General features: G+C 41.5%; 1 protein-coding gene across 1 annotated transcript in view; it reads left to right on the top strand.

Annotated features, from left to right (window-relative positions):
* Positions 1-17,235, top strand: part of GRIN3A (glutamate ionotropic receptor NMDA type subunit 3A) — a 71,132-nt gene extending 53,897 nt beyond the window's left edge. The window contains exons 4-9 of the mRNA XM_071730037.1: positions 564-709; positions 2,107-2,222; positions 4,908-5,059; positions 11,135-11,299; positions 12,068-12,141; positions 15,670-17,235. Of these exons, the coding sequence (XP_071586138.1) occupies positions 564-709; positions 2,107-2,222; positions 4,908-5,059; positions 11,135-11,299; positions 12,068-12,141; positions 15,670-16,006 (990 nt within the window). The 3' untranslated portion in view covers positions 16,007-17,235. The remainder of the gene's footprint in view (positions 1-563; positions 710-2,106; positions 2,223-4,907; positions 5,060-11,134; positions 11,300-12,067; positions 12,142-15,669) is intronic.
* Positions 17,236-20,513: the final 3,278 nt, after the last annotated feature.

Here is a 20,513-nt window from a genome sequence, read left to right as displayed (position 1 = left end):
TTGAGCTGTTCTGAAGGGCATTCCTCCTCCTTGCTACCCGGGGAGACTTTTTGGTGTCTTTAACACTTCAGTCCTTAGTTTCTCTGTGGTCAACAAAGAGAGCAGTGGTCCGTCTTATCATGTCTAGGCATCTAGACGTGAAGTGGTGGTGTATGTACTCTTCCGAAGACTTTATGTCATCTGTCCTAAGGGAGTCAGAAAAATACATTCTGCCAAAACAAAGCTAGACTGGCTACCCAGAGCCCCAGAAAGTGGATCCTAGCAAGCCTGAAGACTTTTCATGACACTGCTTGAAACCTTGATTATTTTAAAGACAATAAAACAAACACGTAGGTCAGGGAGTTCAGCTTGTCTCAAGGGGGAACAAACAGGCTAATCAGTCCTCTGGTAAGTCTTCACAAAGTCTTTCTTTGATGTGGAGCAGGAAGACATCAGAGGAAGGGCTGTGAATGCCTGTGAAATGCAGAGGAAGGGATTCCTGGCAGAGCGTTCACACATGAGGCTGAGGTACCAGATATGAAGGAGGTGAACAACTCTGCTAATCTGTAATTTCATCTCCTCAGCTCCACCACCCGTCCCAAGGGTTTCGGTTCGGAACTGTGCGAGAAAGCAGCGCAGAGGATTACGTGAGACAAAGCTTCCCAGAGATGCACGAGTACATGCGCCGGTACAACGTGCCTGCCACCACCGACGGAGTCGCATACCTGAAGTGAGCCTCTGCATGCAACAGCAGATCTGGTTCCTTGGCCAGTGAGATGGAGACGGGTTTCCCACTTCCAGTGTCAGGCATCCCACAAAACAGCCATGGAACGGAGTGTGTGAGATAGAAAAGAAAGCACATAATCACTGGGGAGAGGGGAGGGGGGGGAGTGATACTTGGAGACCCAGCTAGTGTAGCACCATCTGGAGCATTTCCAGGGGAAATAGTGCTTTGCACAGACTGCCATCAAGCACAGGGAGTTTAGAAATTGTGGTAGGTTCTTGAGTTTTGGGAGCTCTTCAGCAGGCAGTGAGAAACATTCAGAAAAAATATCACAGTACAAACAAAAGTTGTGAATGAGGTTCCTCAGCACCTTTAGCATGCTGGAAGGAGATAAGGTTCTCAGAGAGAAACCTTGAAGCATTTATCATTAAAATGAATAAAAGAAGCATTAGACTGGTAAAAAGTAATAAACACCAAATCTTGCTTTAGGGAATTACAGCATCACTGCTTCAGAGATGTTTGTGCCAAACAATCTGGGGTCATATAATCAACTCACAGTACCAGGAAACAGGAGTGATGATAATAAGCCTGAAATAATTAATTCATTGTACATATAGAAGCTTCGAAACAGATGGCCTGAGAATTTTCGTAAGAAGTTGTTTCCTGTTTACATATTTTTTCCCAGACCTATCCTAATTATAATTAAGATACGTGGCAGTTTCTTTGGGTTAAATTGGGATCAATCCATCAAAATCATTGAAGTAATGTAACTTCACACCAGGAGAACATGCAGACTTTTCAAGTGGAAAGAGGGGAGGGTGTAGTCCCTGGATCAGATGAGAACAGGCACTGCAAATATTCTTGGGTGTCATCATCTTATGAAAGCATGCTATTCATAAATTATGCTAGATTTCAATCTTTTGTGTTCATGAAGACTTCATTTAGAGAAAAGCTCAGTTAGGTGAAGGAATATTCCAGGAGAGAGGAGGAAAAGCACCTTTGTATGAGTTACCCTTCTGCATTTTTGCTCTAGTGAGAGACCAACACAGCACTAGTATTTCAGCATTTGTTCTTTCTGTAATATAGCTTTGATCTACTTTTATGTTACTTTTCAACTGAGTTGACATCTAACATATTTTAGTATTTTCCATCTTTCAGATCAGTAGTACTTTACAGGAGCAAAATAAGTCCTGCCCCTGCTGTCAAGTTCTAGACTCACGAAGTCTGTATTGCATGCACATTTCCTTTCTTCAAAATAGAAATTGTTTTTTCATTTAAAATAGCAGTCTCTTATCTATTTTCATTCACTAATCTTCCAGAGAACTACATAGATTAATGTTCAGTGAGCACCACAGAGTTTTAGACTGTGAAGTGATTCTGTTTGACTTTGATGTTGAATACAGGCATGATCCAGAGAAACTCGATGCCTTCATCATGGATAAAGCACTCCTAGATTATGAAGTATCCATAGATGCTGACTGCAAGCTTTTAACTGTGGGGAAACCCTTTGCCATTGAAGGTAATAATCAGTTTTATAACATACTGCTTTATTTCTTCTGTGTTGCATTTTCTTTATTGTGATTTGGTATTCTCAATGAAAGTACACAGGTGAAAATGTGGATCCCTTGAAGATGATGGTATTCTCAGTGTTTAAATAGAGCCAGGGCTTCATCCTTTTTTTTTGTGGTTTGGTTTGTTGGTTTGCTGGGTATTTTTTTTCAACTTTTAGATCACCTGCACCATCTGTTGCCACACTTTACATAGTAATTATTGACAATGCTGATCTGTCTCCAAACAAATCAGAGGCACCATCCATTTTACTGCTGACAATAGAATAAAGTAGCACCTGAAAAGAAGCTTGCCTCTTGCAGGCTCACTTTCATGACACATGTTCAAAACTCAGTAAATATGTTCAAAATGCTGTTCTAGAGTTTTGCTCTCATCTGAGGCAAATGTATGTTCCCATTTTGAAAGCCAGTTTAAAATTCCCACTGAAACTGTAGCTAGCTGAGACTAGAGAAGGGAGCCTGCCCTGATAGGCAGCCTCCTGGTCTGAAAGGCTGGTCTGAAGCTTCTTCCAGCATGGGTGAGCACTTTAGCAGCTCTTTAACTTCAGGAGTCACTTTTGTGACAGATGGACAACAAGAGTGATTGAAGTTCCCCCTTTCCTCCCTTCTAAGGGCAATCACTCTGTCCGCTCCCATCACACATAAAATCAGCCTCCTTCAGAAATCTACAAACCTGACTGATGAAGGTAATATGCTAAACAAAGGCCAGAGGAAGTTAAGCATTTTAATCATTTCAGCTACAGGTCACCACCACTAGACATTTTGCAGAATGCTGCTTCTTGCGGTGCCTCTTCAGTCTCTCCCACTTGAACTCACACCAGAGACCTGAAAGCAATCCACCTTCTTTCCTCTTTGCTATGGGGAAGGATAGATACACAGAGAGCTGTTCAGGCTGTAGCAGGATTTGTGCATGTGCAGCTGTATGTTTCATCATGGATGTGCAACCTGATGTATCTTTCATTTCAGCAAGGTCAGCTCTACTAAAGTAAACTATCAGCTTCCACAATTTGTAATCAAGTAAAGCAAATTTTAATATAGAAAAACTAATAAGACCCAAACCATATGTTTTTACAGAAGTTGACTTTGTATCCCCTAATTACAAAACACTTAAATATGCTAAAAACATGGTATTCATGAGCACTAGCAATGCCTTCTCTGAAACCATTCCTTCACTGTTAGCAAATACCAGCCTGGAGAAGCAGAGACTCTGAGGTGACCTTATAGGAACTTTCCAATACCTGAAGGTGGCCTACAAGCAAGCTGGGGTAGGGGTTTTCACACAGGTGTGTAGTGAGAAGACAAGGGGTAATTGTTTAAAACTTGAAGAGGAGATTTAGGTTAGATATTAGGGAAAAAGTCCTTAATTTGAGGATGGTGAGACACTGGAACAGGTTGCTCAGGGAGGCTGTGGATGCCCTCTCTCTGGCAGTTTTCAAGGCCAGGTTGGATGGGGCCTTGAGCAACCTGGGCTGGTGGGAGGTGTCCTTGCCCATGCAGGGGGGTTGGAGCTGGATGATCTTTAACATCCTTTCCAAACCTAAACATTCTCTGATTCTGTGATTCTGTATTTGCGTGGTTCTATAGTCACAATGTACAAAAATCAATAGGAAGGGATACTGTTGTATTGTAGGTACACATATCACATCAGTCTGAATCATTGGAAAGCAAGCCATTCATTATGATGGCAAATTTACCACTCATGTTCTTTTATGGGGTATTTTTTCTCCTCCCACGTTATTGCTCTTTTTTTTAAGATACAATCTGAAACTCTGAATTCTGAACTGAAAACCACAAATCTACAGTGGACTAAAAAGGAATCTCTACAGGCAATTGGCAGAACACCTCTGTATTCAACTGCATGTCTTCCAGGCATGAATTACGTGTTTGTATAAGTCCAAACTTAGATTCTACCAATTTCAAAACCATATTTAGAGTTACTGAATCTATTTTCACTTACTCTGCTCTGTACTTGCACCTTAACATGTTAAAAGATGACACAGTGGCTAAAAGCTGTATTTATTATTATCTGAAGTCCCATGCCACTGCCATTGCAGAACTGTGTGAACAGAAAGCCTAGTCCCTGGGTTTTAATTTGCTGTGGGACAACAATACAGACTGCTCCCATATACATCTACATGCAGACACCTTATCACCAGAAAATACGCAAGAAAATGTCACATCTGGTACAACAGTCACATCTACTGACCTAAAACTACATGGATCACAAGATGCTTAACTTGACATTAAGGCCCTTTTGCATTGCTATTATAAGGTAAAAAACAAGAACCCATGGCAAGGCCATGCAAAAGGCTGCTTCTAGAGATTATGCAGATTTATTAATCTATGTATACTTGCATCTTAAGGTTTTGGACCTCCAGTTTTATGTATTACTCTCATGACCATAGTAATTGTGAATTTGCATATCCTGTTCATATTAGACTACTTTATTTTGCACAGCAAGAAGTCTCATCTCAGCATTCTCCATCTGTGGAAAGCCAGTTTCCAGAGTTGAACTGGCTTGCTGAAGCAAAATGATGCTTGCTCTGCTACACTGGTAGTTGACAGCTGAAATGATTATACTTGAGAAAAAAGCAAACAAGTAAGAGAGAGGTGATTGTACTGTTTTTTTCTCCTAGGATATGGTATTGGTCTTCCCCCCAACTCTCCTCTCACGTCAAATATCTCTGAACTGATAAGCCAGTACAAGTCCAATGGTTTCATGGATGTTCTGCACGACAAATGGTACAAGGTCGTGCCATGTGGGAAAAGAAGCTTTGCTGTCACAGAGGTAAGCCATGAACTTGGGTCACATAGATGAGGATTTGCTCAAGTTGATTAATTCTCCTCATTTCCCATGTACAGCAGATAAACACACATGCCAGAGATGGGCAGTAGGTGAAGGGAAGCATTAGAGGTGCGAAGCCCAGCAATGTTCAGAGCACAAGAAAGACATCAGCAAAACTGTGCTGCTAGGTTAGGCATTCAGTGCATGCATTAGAGAGCACTTCTGGAGACGAACAGGGCATGTGATGTGAGATTAGAAAAAGTGATCTGGCACACTGCACAACAGGTGTGATTCCACTCAATTATGTGAATCACTATCTGCAGGATCTGTCAGTGATTCTGGGCCATTTCACAGGGAAGCGAAAACAGCTAACACAGAGACCAACAACAACAAAAGGAACAGTGGAAATTCAGTGCATCCCAAATTTCTAATATTACCTTGACCACTTTTTAGCATGTGTGTCAGCTCCTTGTACCAGTGATAGGACTTCATCCTAGAAATGGTGCACTGAGGTACCACACTAAGAAAAGAAGAGCAGCAGATCTTAAAGTCTAAGTAGAACTGCAGGACATGAGTAGATCTTCCCGATTTAATAATACCATGTCATGGTATTAAATCAGAGTAGTTACACCAGCTTGTTGCACCACTTGTGGCCATTCTTTATGAGAAACAGACTTCTCTAATTAGAATAGCAACTTTACATCAGGTTCCCTAGACTGCCAAAAAAAGATGAAGTACTGAAGAATCACAAGATTGAGCATGTCTGAAGCTTAGAGCATGCACTTTTAGCTCAAGGTATCCAAATGGTGTACAAAACACATAGCTGGTACAAAACACATAGCTGGAAGGATGTGCTCTCTTCATATTTGAGTGTTCAACCAAATATTAAACCAACCAATCCTACATGTTCCCTGAGGAAGTGAGTGCATGACCATTCTCCCTTTAAACAATTCATTTTCTAATTTCTATGATTCTGTTTCCTGGCTGTCAGTGGTCATCTGAGCATCTTGTCTGCAAACCTCTTACTTCTGACTAGGTGTTTTTGAAAAGGAGTGACTGCTTTAATACCTACACCATTGGTGTATTTCTGCATCTCTTGTTATAGTTTTAATTTTTTCATAAGGATTGTTTCAGTGTGAAATAAATTATATATTTTAACATCACATATTCATAGAAGAAAATTCAATTTCTTTTTATTCAATTTGTTCATTTCAATTTTTGTCTTTTTTTGGTGTGTGATTAATTCAACACAAGAAATCCCATTTAAACAAAAGTGTGTATTCACTGCTATTTCTGAGCTCACTTATTTGAAGATTGTATTATCATCTAACAAGACAGGTATCTGGGGAATTTTCTTTTTAATGTAGCTGATGTATCTGTTCCTGACAAGCGCTTCATTCAATGACCTCTTGTTACTCTACACTTTAACAACCTTTTGATTAAACTTCAAAAAATGTACCAGACAAAAATGCTATTAATTATCACAGCTGTCTTAAAAGTGAAAGCTCCTGTAGCACAGCAGACTTGCCTTCCTGCTAATTCCCCAGAGATGAGACATAAGGAGCTTCCTTTGATCATGAGAATCTTACTCCAGTAGCTGTATCCAGGGCTGTATTCTCTTTTTGCCTAGAGAAATTGCTGAGACACAGAATCAATTCTAAAAATCTTCTAGTTAAAAAATACAGTTTTATCTAGTACTTTAGGTGAAAATTCAGTTGCCTGTTTTGTTATACCATTCCCCTCACAACTCACCAGTCAGTTTTCTAGGCATCACCTTGAAGCTGTGGTTTATGTGCTTGTCCCTTGTGTGCTGCAAGGGTCAAGGGAAGGCCATGCAGAACCCTCCACAAAGGGAACAAACTGCCCAGTGCTCATAAGTAAAAGTTCCCCATCAGTCACCTTTCATGAAACCCTGCTACCAACATGTGAAAAACCAACACAACAAACAGGAACAGAGACTCTGCTGCCAAGACAATTTGCTTAACCTGCATGTATGCTGTCTGGGGAGGAGACCTGAGCCTTACCCACTGGAGGGCTGGAAATGTGATGAACAAAGGTGTCACAGCATGACAAAGATTTGAGATGTGAAGGTGTCATCTCAGTGTGGGAAGAGGTAGTGGCACCTGGACTTGCCTGAGGGGAAAAAACACATTATAGCTAATACACACACATGATACCCCTATGCAGTGTCTGGGTTCAGCACCAGTACCTGTGCTGTGCTGACAACCTGCAAAGTTCCCACCAAAATCTTTACAGGCTTCTCATTAGTCAGAGCTGGAGCATGAGCATATTTGATGGATTTTTCACTGCTGCCATTACAACCAGAGAAAAGTTTTCACAGTCCCTTGTAGTAGAGATGATATCACTGAGTGCTCTTTTTTGTCTCTGCTCCCCCATTCAAACAGAACACACATATCAAACTCTCTTCTCTGCATCCCCTTTTCTTCAAAGCCCAAAGAAAAAGCAGATTACTACAGAGGAGATGGCAGGATATGTATAGGTAGGAATTGCATATATGGGCTGATAAATCAGAAGAATTTTACCAAGGATATATATAAAAAAGTAGCTACCTCCACTTCTAATGGTTTTCAAAAACTGCCAAAATCCCAGTTCTCAAGTGGCAAATAAATTAGAGGCTGTTGCCAGTTTATCTGTTATTATCACAGGACTGATAATTATTGCATATTGCTTCAGAAACACTAAATAGCATGACTGAGTTCCTGCTAAAATGCAGGGTTCTGCTTTCTCAATTTAAGATGACAAAGTTGAAGCAAGGACTGTATTTTTATCCTAGGTTAATAGAAAATACACGACACTATGGGCTTTTATTCCTTAAAAATACATTAAAAAATACTGCAGTGGAGAAAGTCATTAGTTGGTTTTCTATAGCAAAGCTCAAACACACACACCTGACCCCTACCACTTCAGCAGAGAGCAAAGCAGTGATGCAGAGAATCCAGTTTATTGCTGCTCTTTCCAAATATATCCTTTATATGCACTTAACAAATACATACACAAACTACAAATAAACAGTAGAGCTTGCTGCTCTGATAGGATCAGGATGAAGCTATGGAAATGAGAGGTGTCTCCATTAGATGGCTGTATTATTTAACATGTGTGTCTACAGCAATTATGAATAGCTGATAAATTGCCTTTTTACAATGCTTTGTAAATGTGCTGGTACTGCTATAAGGAATCACTCCATACACTCCATACACTGCTTCATTCCCTACTTCATTTTCCCACTTAATTTAGTCACAAAAATTTCCCTCCAGTTAGCAGTCTTTGTTGGGCAGCTCTCTCTATGCATCATCTTCTCTATTGCTAGATGAACTATTATTGATGCTTTGTTTTGGCATTTTCTTTGCTAGGAAAAGATGTCTTGTTTGGGACAATTTCAAAAGCTATCCATGACAAGTGAAAAATGCATCCAAGATGCCAATGATGGAATTTCTTTCACCTATTTCCAGGGAAGGTATAAAACTATTCTGCAGAGGACAGGGCCAGACCCTCATCAGCATTAATCAGACCAGCTTTACTGAAGACAAGGAGGCTATTTCTCATGAAAGGAGCTGCCCAACTGTTCTCTCTGCAGCAGAACTGGAGTGACATAAAACACCAACTTCATGCTGGAGGAGATATCTCACTTCTGCAGAAATCCCCACTCTGTCTCGCTGTTATTTGACATGGCTAGACCTTTATCATTTTCCATTAAACCTAGTATCTATTCTCAAGGCAATAGAAATCCTTCCTATCACACAGTAGACAAACACAAGTACATCTGGCCTCCCCTGCCTCTGGGGACTTATGCATTAGTTCAGAAGCACCTGAACAAAAGGACCTTCACCCATCTGATTCACTGGTTCCTGCCACCATGGGAGTTTATGGCAGTGCCCACCCAGACTGTTACCCTGCATCTCACCAAGCAGCTATAGCCTGGGAGCATATGTAGATAGGCTTGTTCATCACATGACTGAGCAAATCTGTTCCTTTATAATTATTCTGTTTCTCATTGAATTTATTCTTAATATCTACTGTTAACTCTACATCTCAAAGGAAGTTGTTTCATACTTGCCCTTGAACATCATTTTTGGGTAGCAAGTGATTTGCATTAATAATTTCATGGGGAATGAGCAAAAGCATATTTAACTGATATGTTTAGCTAGAATGATTAATAGCCTTTTGGTTCTTAGATACTTGTATGGCTGAATTCAGAGATGGGCCTGAGAAAAAGGTGAGAAGTGGGGCCTCATTCTGCTCTTATGCAACCTGGGCTAAAAGTTAGGCTCCACTGCTAATTAAAAGAAACAGGCTAGGTAACACAGAATTCCAATCAAATACTTCAGGTTTTGCCTGGTTTACCACCTGTTATTTTTATGTTGCCCTCATGTTCCCCTAGATGGAAGGACAAAATATGGGACAATAGGCTTTTACCAATAAGAAATAACAATGTTGAGAAGGAAATTTTTCTTTTAAGTTCAACTGATGCACTCTCAGCATCAGAAAACCCTCATGCAAAGACACCATTCTACCCCACAATCACTATATTGTGGTTTTCCACTTTTCTTTCCAGGCTGCAGAAAATTTTAGAAATTGCTTCTACCGTTATACCATTCAACTCCCTTGAAGTGTTTGTTCACTGGTACAAAAATCCTCTTCCCAAAAATTCTGCTCAGTGCATTTTAGGGCAAGAAGGTTGATTTTGGCAAAGAAATCCTGAAATTAGTTCATTGCCAGCGCCACACTCAAGAATTCTTACTTTCCTAAATTGCTGAATCTCTTTTAAAAGTCTGTGGTATGCCATCTCATATCATTTTGTTTTAAAGAACTCAAAAATTAAAAAAAAAAACAAACAAAAAGCAAACAAACAAAAACCACAGAAGATAGACTGTTCACAGTCACCCAATGAAAGTACATGGACTTACAATACCTCCAGCTTCAATGGACTCATCACTGATCAACTCTTTGGCTTAAAATGACCTCATAAGAACATTTTGCAAACATTCTGTGATCTTTCAACTAAATCCTGTTTCTTTTCTGTATTAAACAGCTATAGTCATAGCAGCACAATCCCCACCCACCCAGCTAACAGCAGGCTGAAGAAACACACAGGCCAATGGGTCCAGAGTGACAGTGTCCCAGCTATCATCTCCCAACATGCAAACCTACCCAAGCAATTTTCTTCTTTTTTTTTTTCCTGATATGTGAATGACATTCTTTAATAGAAAATCAAAAGCAGAATTTGCATTCTTGGAAATATTTCCAAAGTAATCTGTGGGCTGTAACTGCTACTACAAAGTTTTAGTTATTGATAACTTATAACTGAGTTCAGTGGCATGAGAATCAAGGCACCAAGTTTACATATAACATGCAAACCTGACCCACACACTGCTGCCGTACATGTTTTGTTGGTCTTCAGAAATTATTAATGCCAGTAAGAACCTCAAATTAATTAAAGGCTTCCTCTTCCTACATGAAGAGGGTGGGTTGGTGGAACAAGGTGAGATGTTCTGTTTTTCTGAAGTGCAGTCGGAGCTCCTAACAAAATTTCAGTGCTATTATGCAGGGAGTGGAGAGGTGCCATGTTTGTGCTGCAGCTTCAAAACATTTTCTCAGTGACCTTTCATCAAGGGTAAAGCATAAAATGGGGAAGTTAATGATCAGTTCCCAGAAAATACGAACAATCAGTCTTAGCTCACTGCTGATGAAGGACTTGCTCTACAGATCATTGACTGTATTCTGTCAAGCAGTATTTGCTTTTACAAACTCAAAGCCACCACAAATACTATATTCTTGTATATCTTCAAAACTTAATTTCATTAGAGAAGCAGCATGAGGAAAAAAAATTCCCTGGTCTTTGGCTGATTCTCATTCCCATGATAGGTTCTTTCCCCTGCCAGAACACCAAGCTTTCTGCAGCACAGGAAGGCTTTATTGAAAACAGTATCCAGGCCACTCTGCAGCATTTCACCACTGTGTGTTCCATCAGACTGCTTTTCCAAATGACAAAACAGGAGAACCTGTTAAAATATGCTAGCAGCCTACTTTATTATCTTCCCCTTTTGATTTTATTCACAGACACTGCAGATGGGCATCAAGCATTTTTCTGGGCTCTTTGTGATGTTGTGTGTTGGGTTTGGTTTGTCCATTCTCACTACGATTGGGGAACACATCGTGTACAGACTGGTCCTACCACGAATCAGGAAGAAGTCCAAGATGAAGTACTGGCTCCATACAAGTCAGGTAGGTATTCAGAAATAACCCTGTGAAAGTCATGTGGCTGATGAAGAAAGACTGGACAAGAAGAAGGTGTAAAAGGTTGTACAAGCTTTGAAGCATTTGAGGTATGACAGCAGCTTCATGGAATTTAAGGCAGTTTGCTTAGTAATAGAATGAGAAGCATGGAGTAAACAGTTCAAATATTCACAGCTGAAAGGCCTATAGAAGAGACCTTTCTATTTGCATGTGAAAGTTTTCAGCTCTTTTGAACACCGGAAGCAACAGTATTGTTATCCTGACCAGGCTAACCAGAACACTGCATTTCACTGTTATGGGCTCCCAAACTTTTGATGCATGCAGGAAGTGCTGGGCAACTTCCTTCATTATTCTAAGAAAAATAATCGAAGAAAATTGCTCTGGGTGTTTGGTCTAAAGGAAGAGATTACCTTGCCGCAAAAGACACAAAAAGGAGATTGTATTGCTTTAAAGCAGCACAGTGAAAGAGACTTTTTAGAAAATAATTAAGTTTGCCAAGATTCGCTTTTTTTCCTGAGGCATTCTAGCACCAAGGATTGTTTGCAAACTATTTATGAACCTTTCAAGTTGCCCTTCCATGGGAAACTAAGGGAAAATAAATCTGTTGTAATGACAAAGCACAGACATTGCTTGTATCCTTGAACATGCAAAACAGTTTATGCTCTAGTCCATCACACAAAGCCCAAATTGTTTACTTATTTATGGAGCTATTCTTAATCTTGCTTTTACTAATTTATTTTCTTCTTTTGCCCCCAGAGATTACATCGTGCTTTGAACAGTTCATTTATTGAGGAAAAATGCCAGCCTAAGACAAAGCGAGTGGAAAAGAGGTAGGTAGTTTTTATGCTTTAAAACACAAATTACAAAAATTACTTTGAAATGAATATGTTATGGATCCAATACACCTCGAAGATAATAAATTCAAAAGGAATGGAAACAAGAAAGAAGTGACAAGGGGAAAAAGTGGAAATTAATTAATTGTTTCAATTGAAAATATTAGATTTAGAAATTCTGTTCTTTCATGATTTTGCCTACAGTTAATAAACACAATCCTATTCTAAAGACAGGCATTGCAGTTTTTTAAGTCCGCTGTCCTAGTTTTTTAGGTAATTAATTACTCACATAATAAAGCACTAGCAGATAACTAGGGCCCTGTGAGATTGCTTCACAATGAATAAATAGATCAGGCAGTGTATATGTTAGAAACTTTTTCAGCTTTCTTATTTTTTAGAATGAGAAATAATAAAGCTGAGAGGAGGAAAATGCAGACCTTTCAGAAACCTTTGTATCAAACAACTCTTGTTGGAAGAAAAAAGTAGGTAACAACTTTGCCCTGTTTTCAAAGCCTATGTTTTCTGAAGAGGAGACAATCTCATTTATAGCTACAAGGAACACAAGGTGTTTTATTAAAACTATACTTTTGCTTATTAACTCAAAACTGATAGTGCACTTTTTAAAGACACAGGCATCAGTATTGCATTTCTACAGACAAGTTTAGCCACGCATCATAGAAAAGAGATGTTTCCCAGGCTGTTGCTAGATATTTGGCCTAAGTGAAACCCAGGTATGTAAATATATGTTGTGTTTAGTTTGCCATTATAGCACTAGTGGCAGTAAATGTAAGACATAAGCATCTATAAGCTTCCAGAGTGCCTATACACAAACAACTGTATTAGAGCACATGCAATTAACTTCATCTGTTCATTCCTTCATTTTACTGTCCCACAGAACCCCATAGGGGGGCACCTTCTTGTACACAGCAACTCCTTGCTTTTGATAGTTGAACAGCAAAACATTTCCTCCTCCTACACCTTCCTCCCTAGGTGGTAACATTCACAGTCCCACAACCTGAGGCACTGACATGGCTGGAGAGAGACTTTTCCAGAGGAAAAGTATGTCTTTGCTGATACAAAAAGCACCAGCTTAGGTACCAGCTTAATTATTTACCAGATACTAGGCAGAGCAAAGTTTCAAAACACAAGGAGACAGCCATAAGCTTAGAAATAATGGGTTAGAGAATGGCTTAGAAAAAAACCCACAAAACCACTTTTTTGACGTTGAAAGTGACAATGTTCTGCTGCCCAAAAACTGCTGCTTCCACAGCATCCAGCCCACATGTGTGTGCATCCACACCCACCCACCATCCTTGCTTTTCATGGTCTGAGCTGCTGCTTGCAGAGAATTATGGTGAATTTAACTCAAAACACCCAGTAAGATGGTGCCCAACTTGTCATGGATACTGAGGTAGCAAGGTATGACCCAGGGCTCTAAAATCAATTAGGCTATTAGACTTTCTTTTATTCTTGCTGGGGACTGTGAAATTATTACAAGTACCAAGATACAGGAACAAAGGTGGAAATAATTTGAATCTTGCTACTGCTTTTTCTCCCAGGTAAGAAAATCCACAGGTTTTTTTTCAGGTCATAACTTTCAAATAACTAGGAGAGCTGCTCAGCATCAGAGGCCAAATTGTGAAGGGTTTCATTTACTTGGTGAAATCTGAGTGTTAACTGTGAACACTGGCCTTTGTTAAAATCACCTGCCCAGACCCACAGAAAAAAGCATCACTACCAGCAGCAGGAGCTATGTCAGCTGTTAATACTTGCCAAAAAGCTGTGGTTTGATTTGTGAAAGAAAAATGTATCAGCAACTATAGATTAATGATGTGACTCTTGATAAATATTTACAAAGCAAAGGGCTGCAGCTTCTCTAAGATGTGTACTTCTGCTCCAAGACAAGTCGGTCACTCTGGCTGCCAGCAGCCCAGGGACTGTGGGCTCTACAGAGCTACACAGCAGGCAGAAAGCTTTGGGCGCCACCACTCCTTGGCAGTACTTTGCTCATTCTTGGTGACCTTATTTGGTTACCTTGGTGACCTGTCTAGACTGTGTGGAGATGCATTGTGGTGGCCTTCTGCTCTTGGACCTGGAAATGCTGTAACAATTTCTACAAGCCCAGGTTAATCCTATTCCCTGCCTGAAACATGCTTGAGAGATATTTGTTTTCATCTCTTCAGGGTATTAACATAATTGCATCACAAAACACACATCCAGTTTAGCACAAGACTTGAGAGTCTTCCTGTCTTTTATTCTGAATGATGAAATTGCTGATCTTCACAATAAACAACCCTACATTCAAGTTCCTGGTGGGGTTCCCTGAGCCTCTAGACCATGACCCAGGCTGGGGCTTCCATTCCTAAAGCCTCCCCATCTCCCTCCCTCTACCATCCCTTCTTTTCAAAACCAATCCTCCTCACCACCTCCTCTAAAGAAATTTCCATTTTCCAACTGCCTTCTCTGCAGGCAGATGAGAAAAATACCTGCTGCCAGCTCCAGAATCCTACTGAAACCAATTGTTCTCAGCAAACTCAATCCTGAAATGTTAATCCTCTTCCCTAACCTGCTGATTGGTAGCTCACATTAATAAGTATTCTGACCAAGGATGTCCAAAAAGCCCTCACGATGGAGCAATTTGAACATCAGCTACATCAGTTTCAGCCTGTTTATAATATGAATGCACAAAGATCTATCTGAAAGGTAATGCAGGTAGGAAAGCCAAGCTCCTCTCCTACAACATCAAACTGTGTCCTTTTGTTCCAGTTGGAGAGCAGAGGTCACAGGGTGCTTCTCTCATTGGGAAGAAACCCTGAGAAACCCTGATGTGCAAGCAGTGCACAGTCAAGTTCCCAGTAAACAGAGAAAAGATTCTCTGTAATAAAAATAATTTGGAATTACTTTTCTGTAGGAATAAATCAAAGCATTTGAAAAAGTCCTCAAATGGGAATTTCTCCCACAGCTCAAGAACTCCAGATTCTGTTTATTTTGTCAGGAATCTCATGTCTGTGTACTGCCAGGTTTGGACACTCCACAGTATCGCGTCCACCCCCCCGAAATGCAAACAGCTACTCTGCAAGACTTCAAGTCTGAAGGGCACACCTTCCCCTTCATTTCTCCACATAACTCCAGGCACCCTCTTTCTTTCTCCACGGCAGCAAATTCCCAAGCTCGCACAGAGCATTAACACACAAAGGACAAGTGCTGGAAAGAACTTAGGGCACTGCAACCACAGAAGGTTTCAGAAGGCTTTGGAGGAGGACTCACATTTTCCTGAGCTGGAGTTGAGAGGACTGCAATTTCGTAACTAACTAAAAAAGTTTGGTGGGGGAAGATGAATTTTAGACTTCTGTTCTAGTCTTCGCTGTCTGTATTCATTTGTATTCATGATTTTGTACTTCTGAAGAAAAATAAGCCCAAGGATAAACAGCATCATGTTTTTCCAGTAGGATGGCTCAGAGGGGAGGATTGCACATACATAAAAGCAAGTTCTGATGTTGTATTAACTCTCACATCTCTGTCCAGGTCCAATGTAGGGAACAGCCAGCATGCTGTCTGGAATACAGCCAGTCTGAGAAACTGTCACCGGAAAAAATATATCTGCACCGATGAAGAGCAAAATGAGGTGACGATCCGACAGCACCAAGATATTCCCCTGCCACAGGTGAGGACAGAGACTCCAGCTTCCTTAACCACCAATGGGAAAGCAGAGTCCCTCAGCATTGCTAGAACCTCAGTGATGCAAGAGCTTACAGAGCTGGAGAAGCAGATCGAAATCATCAAGCAGGAGCTGCAACTCGCCATGGACAGGAAAGCAGAGCTGGAAGAGTATCAGAGGACAAACAGGACTGCAGAGCCCTAGGCTAGTATACCTGGGCCCTTTCCCCTTTTCTTCCTATATCCCCTTCCTCTGTAAACTTTGTAACACTTTTGTAATGCCAGAAAGAGGTGCAAAAATAAAGCAGGCAATATACTGCTCATGGGAGCAGAATTGCAGCAGCCCACAGCCCTTGCCACCCTCCTGAGTCCTCCTCTTTTCGTAACAAGTTTCTCATTCTCCTGGCAAACATCAGCCACTCCTAAGGGACTGGAGAAACAAGGAGCATCCAGTGAGAGTTCCTGGTTCCTCCACAGTACAGTGAGGTTTCCAATCTTTTAGCCCTTTCTGTGCATTAATTCAAAAAAAGAAAAAGAGAAAAAGAGAAAAAAACAAAACAAAACAAAACAAAACAAAACAAAATAAAAAAAAAAAAAAAAAAAGAAAAGAAAAAAGAAAAATATAAAAAAAGAAAAGAAAAAAAAAAAAAAAAAAAAAAAAAAAAGGAAATTTAAACTGGTCATTGGAAGCATGTCCCTTGTTGGTATGTTTTTGTTGTGGTATCTATGGGTCTAGTCTCCATTCATGCTAAGGCTCCTTATGGTTGCCTCATAATACCAGGTGCTAGTTCTCTGTTGGCAATCCCTTCCCTCCTGGCACAGGCTGTGGTTTCACAAGACAAATTTTTGGTGATAATCCCAGTACACACCATTCCCTCCTCTCTGTCAGCACAAATGCAGATGTGGCTGCTCTGTGACTGTGATAAAGGAACTCAACCAGCTTGAAACTAACTTGGCAAAAATCAAACCATCTCCTCTGTCTGCTTCTGAGCTTAGGTTTGGCTTCCACTCCCACCCAGAAAGAAGCCATGCAAATAGCTGCACCAGGAGATGTGAGTTCATGGTGACAAAGAGCAAGTATGAGGAGAAGTGGGGGTGTCAGTACTGTAAATCAATACTTACCACCAAAGGTTAAATATTTATTAGTGTGAAACTACTCCCTTAATATTCAGTCTTCAGTTGACAGTAAGGTTTCTTCTCACAGCCAAAGTGACAATAATGGGTCTCTGGTCCATTTTTCATTCTGACATAAAGCTCCCACCAAAGTGAAAGGGAGTCACCAAAGCCTCCCTGTGGGCCTGGGCTCACTGTGAAGGTGAATGAAAGGTGTGGTATCAAAGGCAATGTACTAAGTGGAGCCCTCCCCCGCCTGAATGATGAGTAGAGGGGAAGGGTAAGCTGTTCGGCATCTGAATAAATACTGCATCAACTCAACTGACTGTGTTATTTAAACACGATTTATATGAAATTGAAACACCACTTCCCAACACATCCTGCATTACAGAGAAAAAGAACACTTGTAACACTGTCAAAATTAACTGTGTTCTCCCAGAGAACGTCATCAAAGTAATTTTCACCCTCCCTGTATCTCCAGACAGCTATGTGAATGTTCCCAGGGGTGGTGTTCACAGCAGGGATGGCTTAAAAGCTACAGATCTGAAACTGTATTGGGGGGGGGGGGTGGTTAAAAGCCCTTTTTCTACCTTTTTGCACCTTTAACCTTTGAAAAATGCTTGCAAACAGAAAGATCTGCACAATCCACTAAAAACTGATGGCAGCAATACCCAGATTGATAAGTCTTATCAAAAGGAGTTCATATTCTATTCCCTGCTCAGACTTCAGCCTCTGCTTTTGGGCAGCAAGTGTGACTGCTGCTTTCAATTCTGTCAGTAACACCGCAAAGAGGAATTAGGATGTAGAAAGGGTAAGTGGGATCTAGAGCCCTGTACATTGGATAGGTCTGAAAGACGACAAATGTCCCCTCTTTTCTTGCTCCTGACAAGTAGATGACTAGGGGTACACTGTGGTTGCTTTGGATGCCTTCCCTCACCCACCCCTCCCTCATTTAGATAGTTAACTTTTCAGGAAGAGCTTTTTATTCGTGTAGCATCCAGTAACTTACAACTTCAAAATCATTTAACAGATGAACACTGCTCTTTTCATTAGTATGAGACAAACACTAGGAAAGAAGTAGTTCAGCACAATTTATCAGTATGTTTATCAACAGTGTGCTGTGTCCTTACCTCTACATGTATGAGGCCAGAAAAAGTTTTAAAAACAAACAAAAAAGTAAAACTCACTGGTAATGCTAATGGTATCTTCAACAAAGACATGTTTTAGTTCAAAGTTTCAGCCCAAACATCTAATCTCAATCTTTCAACAAATCAGTTTTCATTTAAAAACAAAACTTTAAATTCAAAAAATGTCAGCCACCTAATAATTAATGTTAAGCAGAAATCTGTATTTCTGGTGGGTGCCGTAGGGACTACATAGGGATTGCACCAACTAGAAGCCTCCTGGGAGAAGATCCTCATTATTGGAACCCTGGCATACTTTTTCCTATGCTTTAAAACGCTATGTGGGCTCTAAGCCCTCTAACGACGCCCATGTGGTGTCGGAAACTGTTAACTCGCCCCGGGCTGACGAGACCACAGCTTTGAAATGCTCTGATACCAACCCCACTGCTCAGGCACGGCATCAATCTGTCCCTATCGTCGGGGCGGTGGCCTCAGCTCCACACGAGGCACCCTCGGAGCTTTGTGACGGTCCGTTTGATTCGGGATGGATAGATCCGGAGCGGGAACCGAACCTCTTCTCCCCGCCCCGGAGGTTGACAATGGGCCGCCGCAAGAAGCGGGAGCAGTGGGACGCTCGCAGGATGGGGTCAGCCCTTGCACCCGCAGCCGCCAGCCCTCCGCCTGGAGCTGCTGCCGAGAAAGTTGTCCACCACGCAAATGCTGTGCGTGTTCATGGAGCACGCGATGTGCTCCAGCGCCAGTCCCTGTGACACCAGTGATACCCGCTGCCCGTAAGAGCGCAGCGCGGCCCCGCTGCGCCCCGCGGCAGCACCGCGCCCGCCCGCCCCGAGGAGCCGCGGAGGGGTCGGGTGGCGATGATAACCGCGAATTTCTATCCCCACGTATCCGCCCCTCACCCAGGGCCTTGGCAGCCGCCGCTGCCCGAGATGCGTTGGAAGCCGGAACCGCGCAGCACCAGACCCGCTGGGGGCCCGCGGAGAGGGGCTGCGACGGCACCGTCGGCAGCGGCAGCACCGCGGTGAATGACAGCGGCGGGGCCAGCCGTGACGGGGACAACAGCAGCGACAAGATCTCAGCAAAATCTCTGCAGCGATCGCTGCTTAAGAAGTTCATCGTGATACTGAGAGAACACCCGTTTTGATCTTTGTTTTTTTTAATCATAGTTCGAGCCTTTCAGGTTATTAGGACCTGGGTCAGGTTATTAGGACAATGGGTCGCGTAGAATAAAGACCCCTTAATTGTCCTGGATCGGCCCTTTTTATTACATCAATTTGTAAAAACCGTGTTAGCAGACATGAACTCACAGCCAATGTGATAGAGTGAGGTTGCTCCTATTTACTAATTTTGACGGGTTTTGTGACCCTGCCACTATTTTTCTCCCTTTGATTCAGCAATAAATTGATTGGCTTTTACAGTCATCCCTTTCTTTCTTTCCACTGGCAGATTTTAAGGGATGCCTTATTCATTTCCCTCGTCACTTTTTTTTAATCCCTCAGACACTTAGGGCCTGTCTTAGATCTCAGTATCAGCTCTGTTCCACTACCACAGGCTTTAACTTATATACAGATGGGTCAGGCTGAACCAGAAAATCAGTCATTGTCTGGAGAGCCAAACCAGGGCATTGGCAAAATGATATTCAAACAATGCCTGGCTCTCCACAGGCAGTAGAGCTAGGAACAGTTGTGAGGTCTTTTAAGACATTTTTCACAAGCCATTAATATTGTTACTGATTCTGATTACATAGCAGGTATGTCACTGGGCTGGAAGGTACTTATCTTAAGGAAGCTGTTAATCCCCATCTTTTTGCCTTATTAAAGGAGCTTCACTATTTGTTAAACCATTGAACTGCTCCTTATTTTGTGATTCACATCCATTCTCATACCAACCTTCCCATCCCTGTAGCAGGAAGCAATAAAACTGCTGACATTTTAGCAGCTATGATTCAGGTGCCAGATTTCTTGATTTATTTCAACAAGCATGCCTGTTTCATGAGTTTTATCATCAGAGTGCCCATGCACTCAGGTGCTTTTTTCATCTCGCTCAGAAGCAGGCTCGTCAAATTGTTGCTGCATGTCCTGACTGACAACTTCTGCAGCCTCTGCCACATTCAGGCACTAATCCAAGAGGTTTAAGTCCCCTACAGATCTGGCACAGAGACATCAGACATATCATGGACTAAAATAAGTTCATGTGATCACTGATACTTTTTCAGCCTATATCTTTGCATCTGCTCATACTGGAGAAAAATCTTGTGATGTTAAGAAACATTTGTTAGCTGCATTTGCAGAGCTCGGTGTTCCAGGACAAATCAAAACAGGTAATGGGCCAGCATATAAATCACAACTTGTTCCTGAATTTTTTCAGCAATGGGGTATCACGCCTATCATTGGAATCCCTCACTCCCTGACTGGACAAGCCATTATTGAACAAGCACATGGTAATTTAAAAGCCATT

This window comes from Heliangelus exortis, chromosome Z (assembly GCF_036169615.1).
Source record: "Heliangelus exortis chromosome Z, bHelExo1.hap1, whole genome shotgun sequence".
Taxonomy (NCBI): Eukaryota; Metazoa; Chordata; class Aves; order Apodiformes; family Trochilidae; genus Heliangelus; species Heliangelus exortis.
The sequence above is the reverse complement of the archived record's forward strand: the minus strand, read 5'-3'. Positions and strand labels throughout refer to the sequence as shown.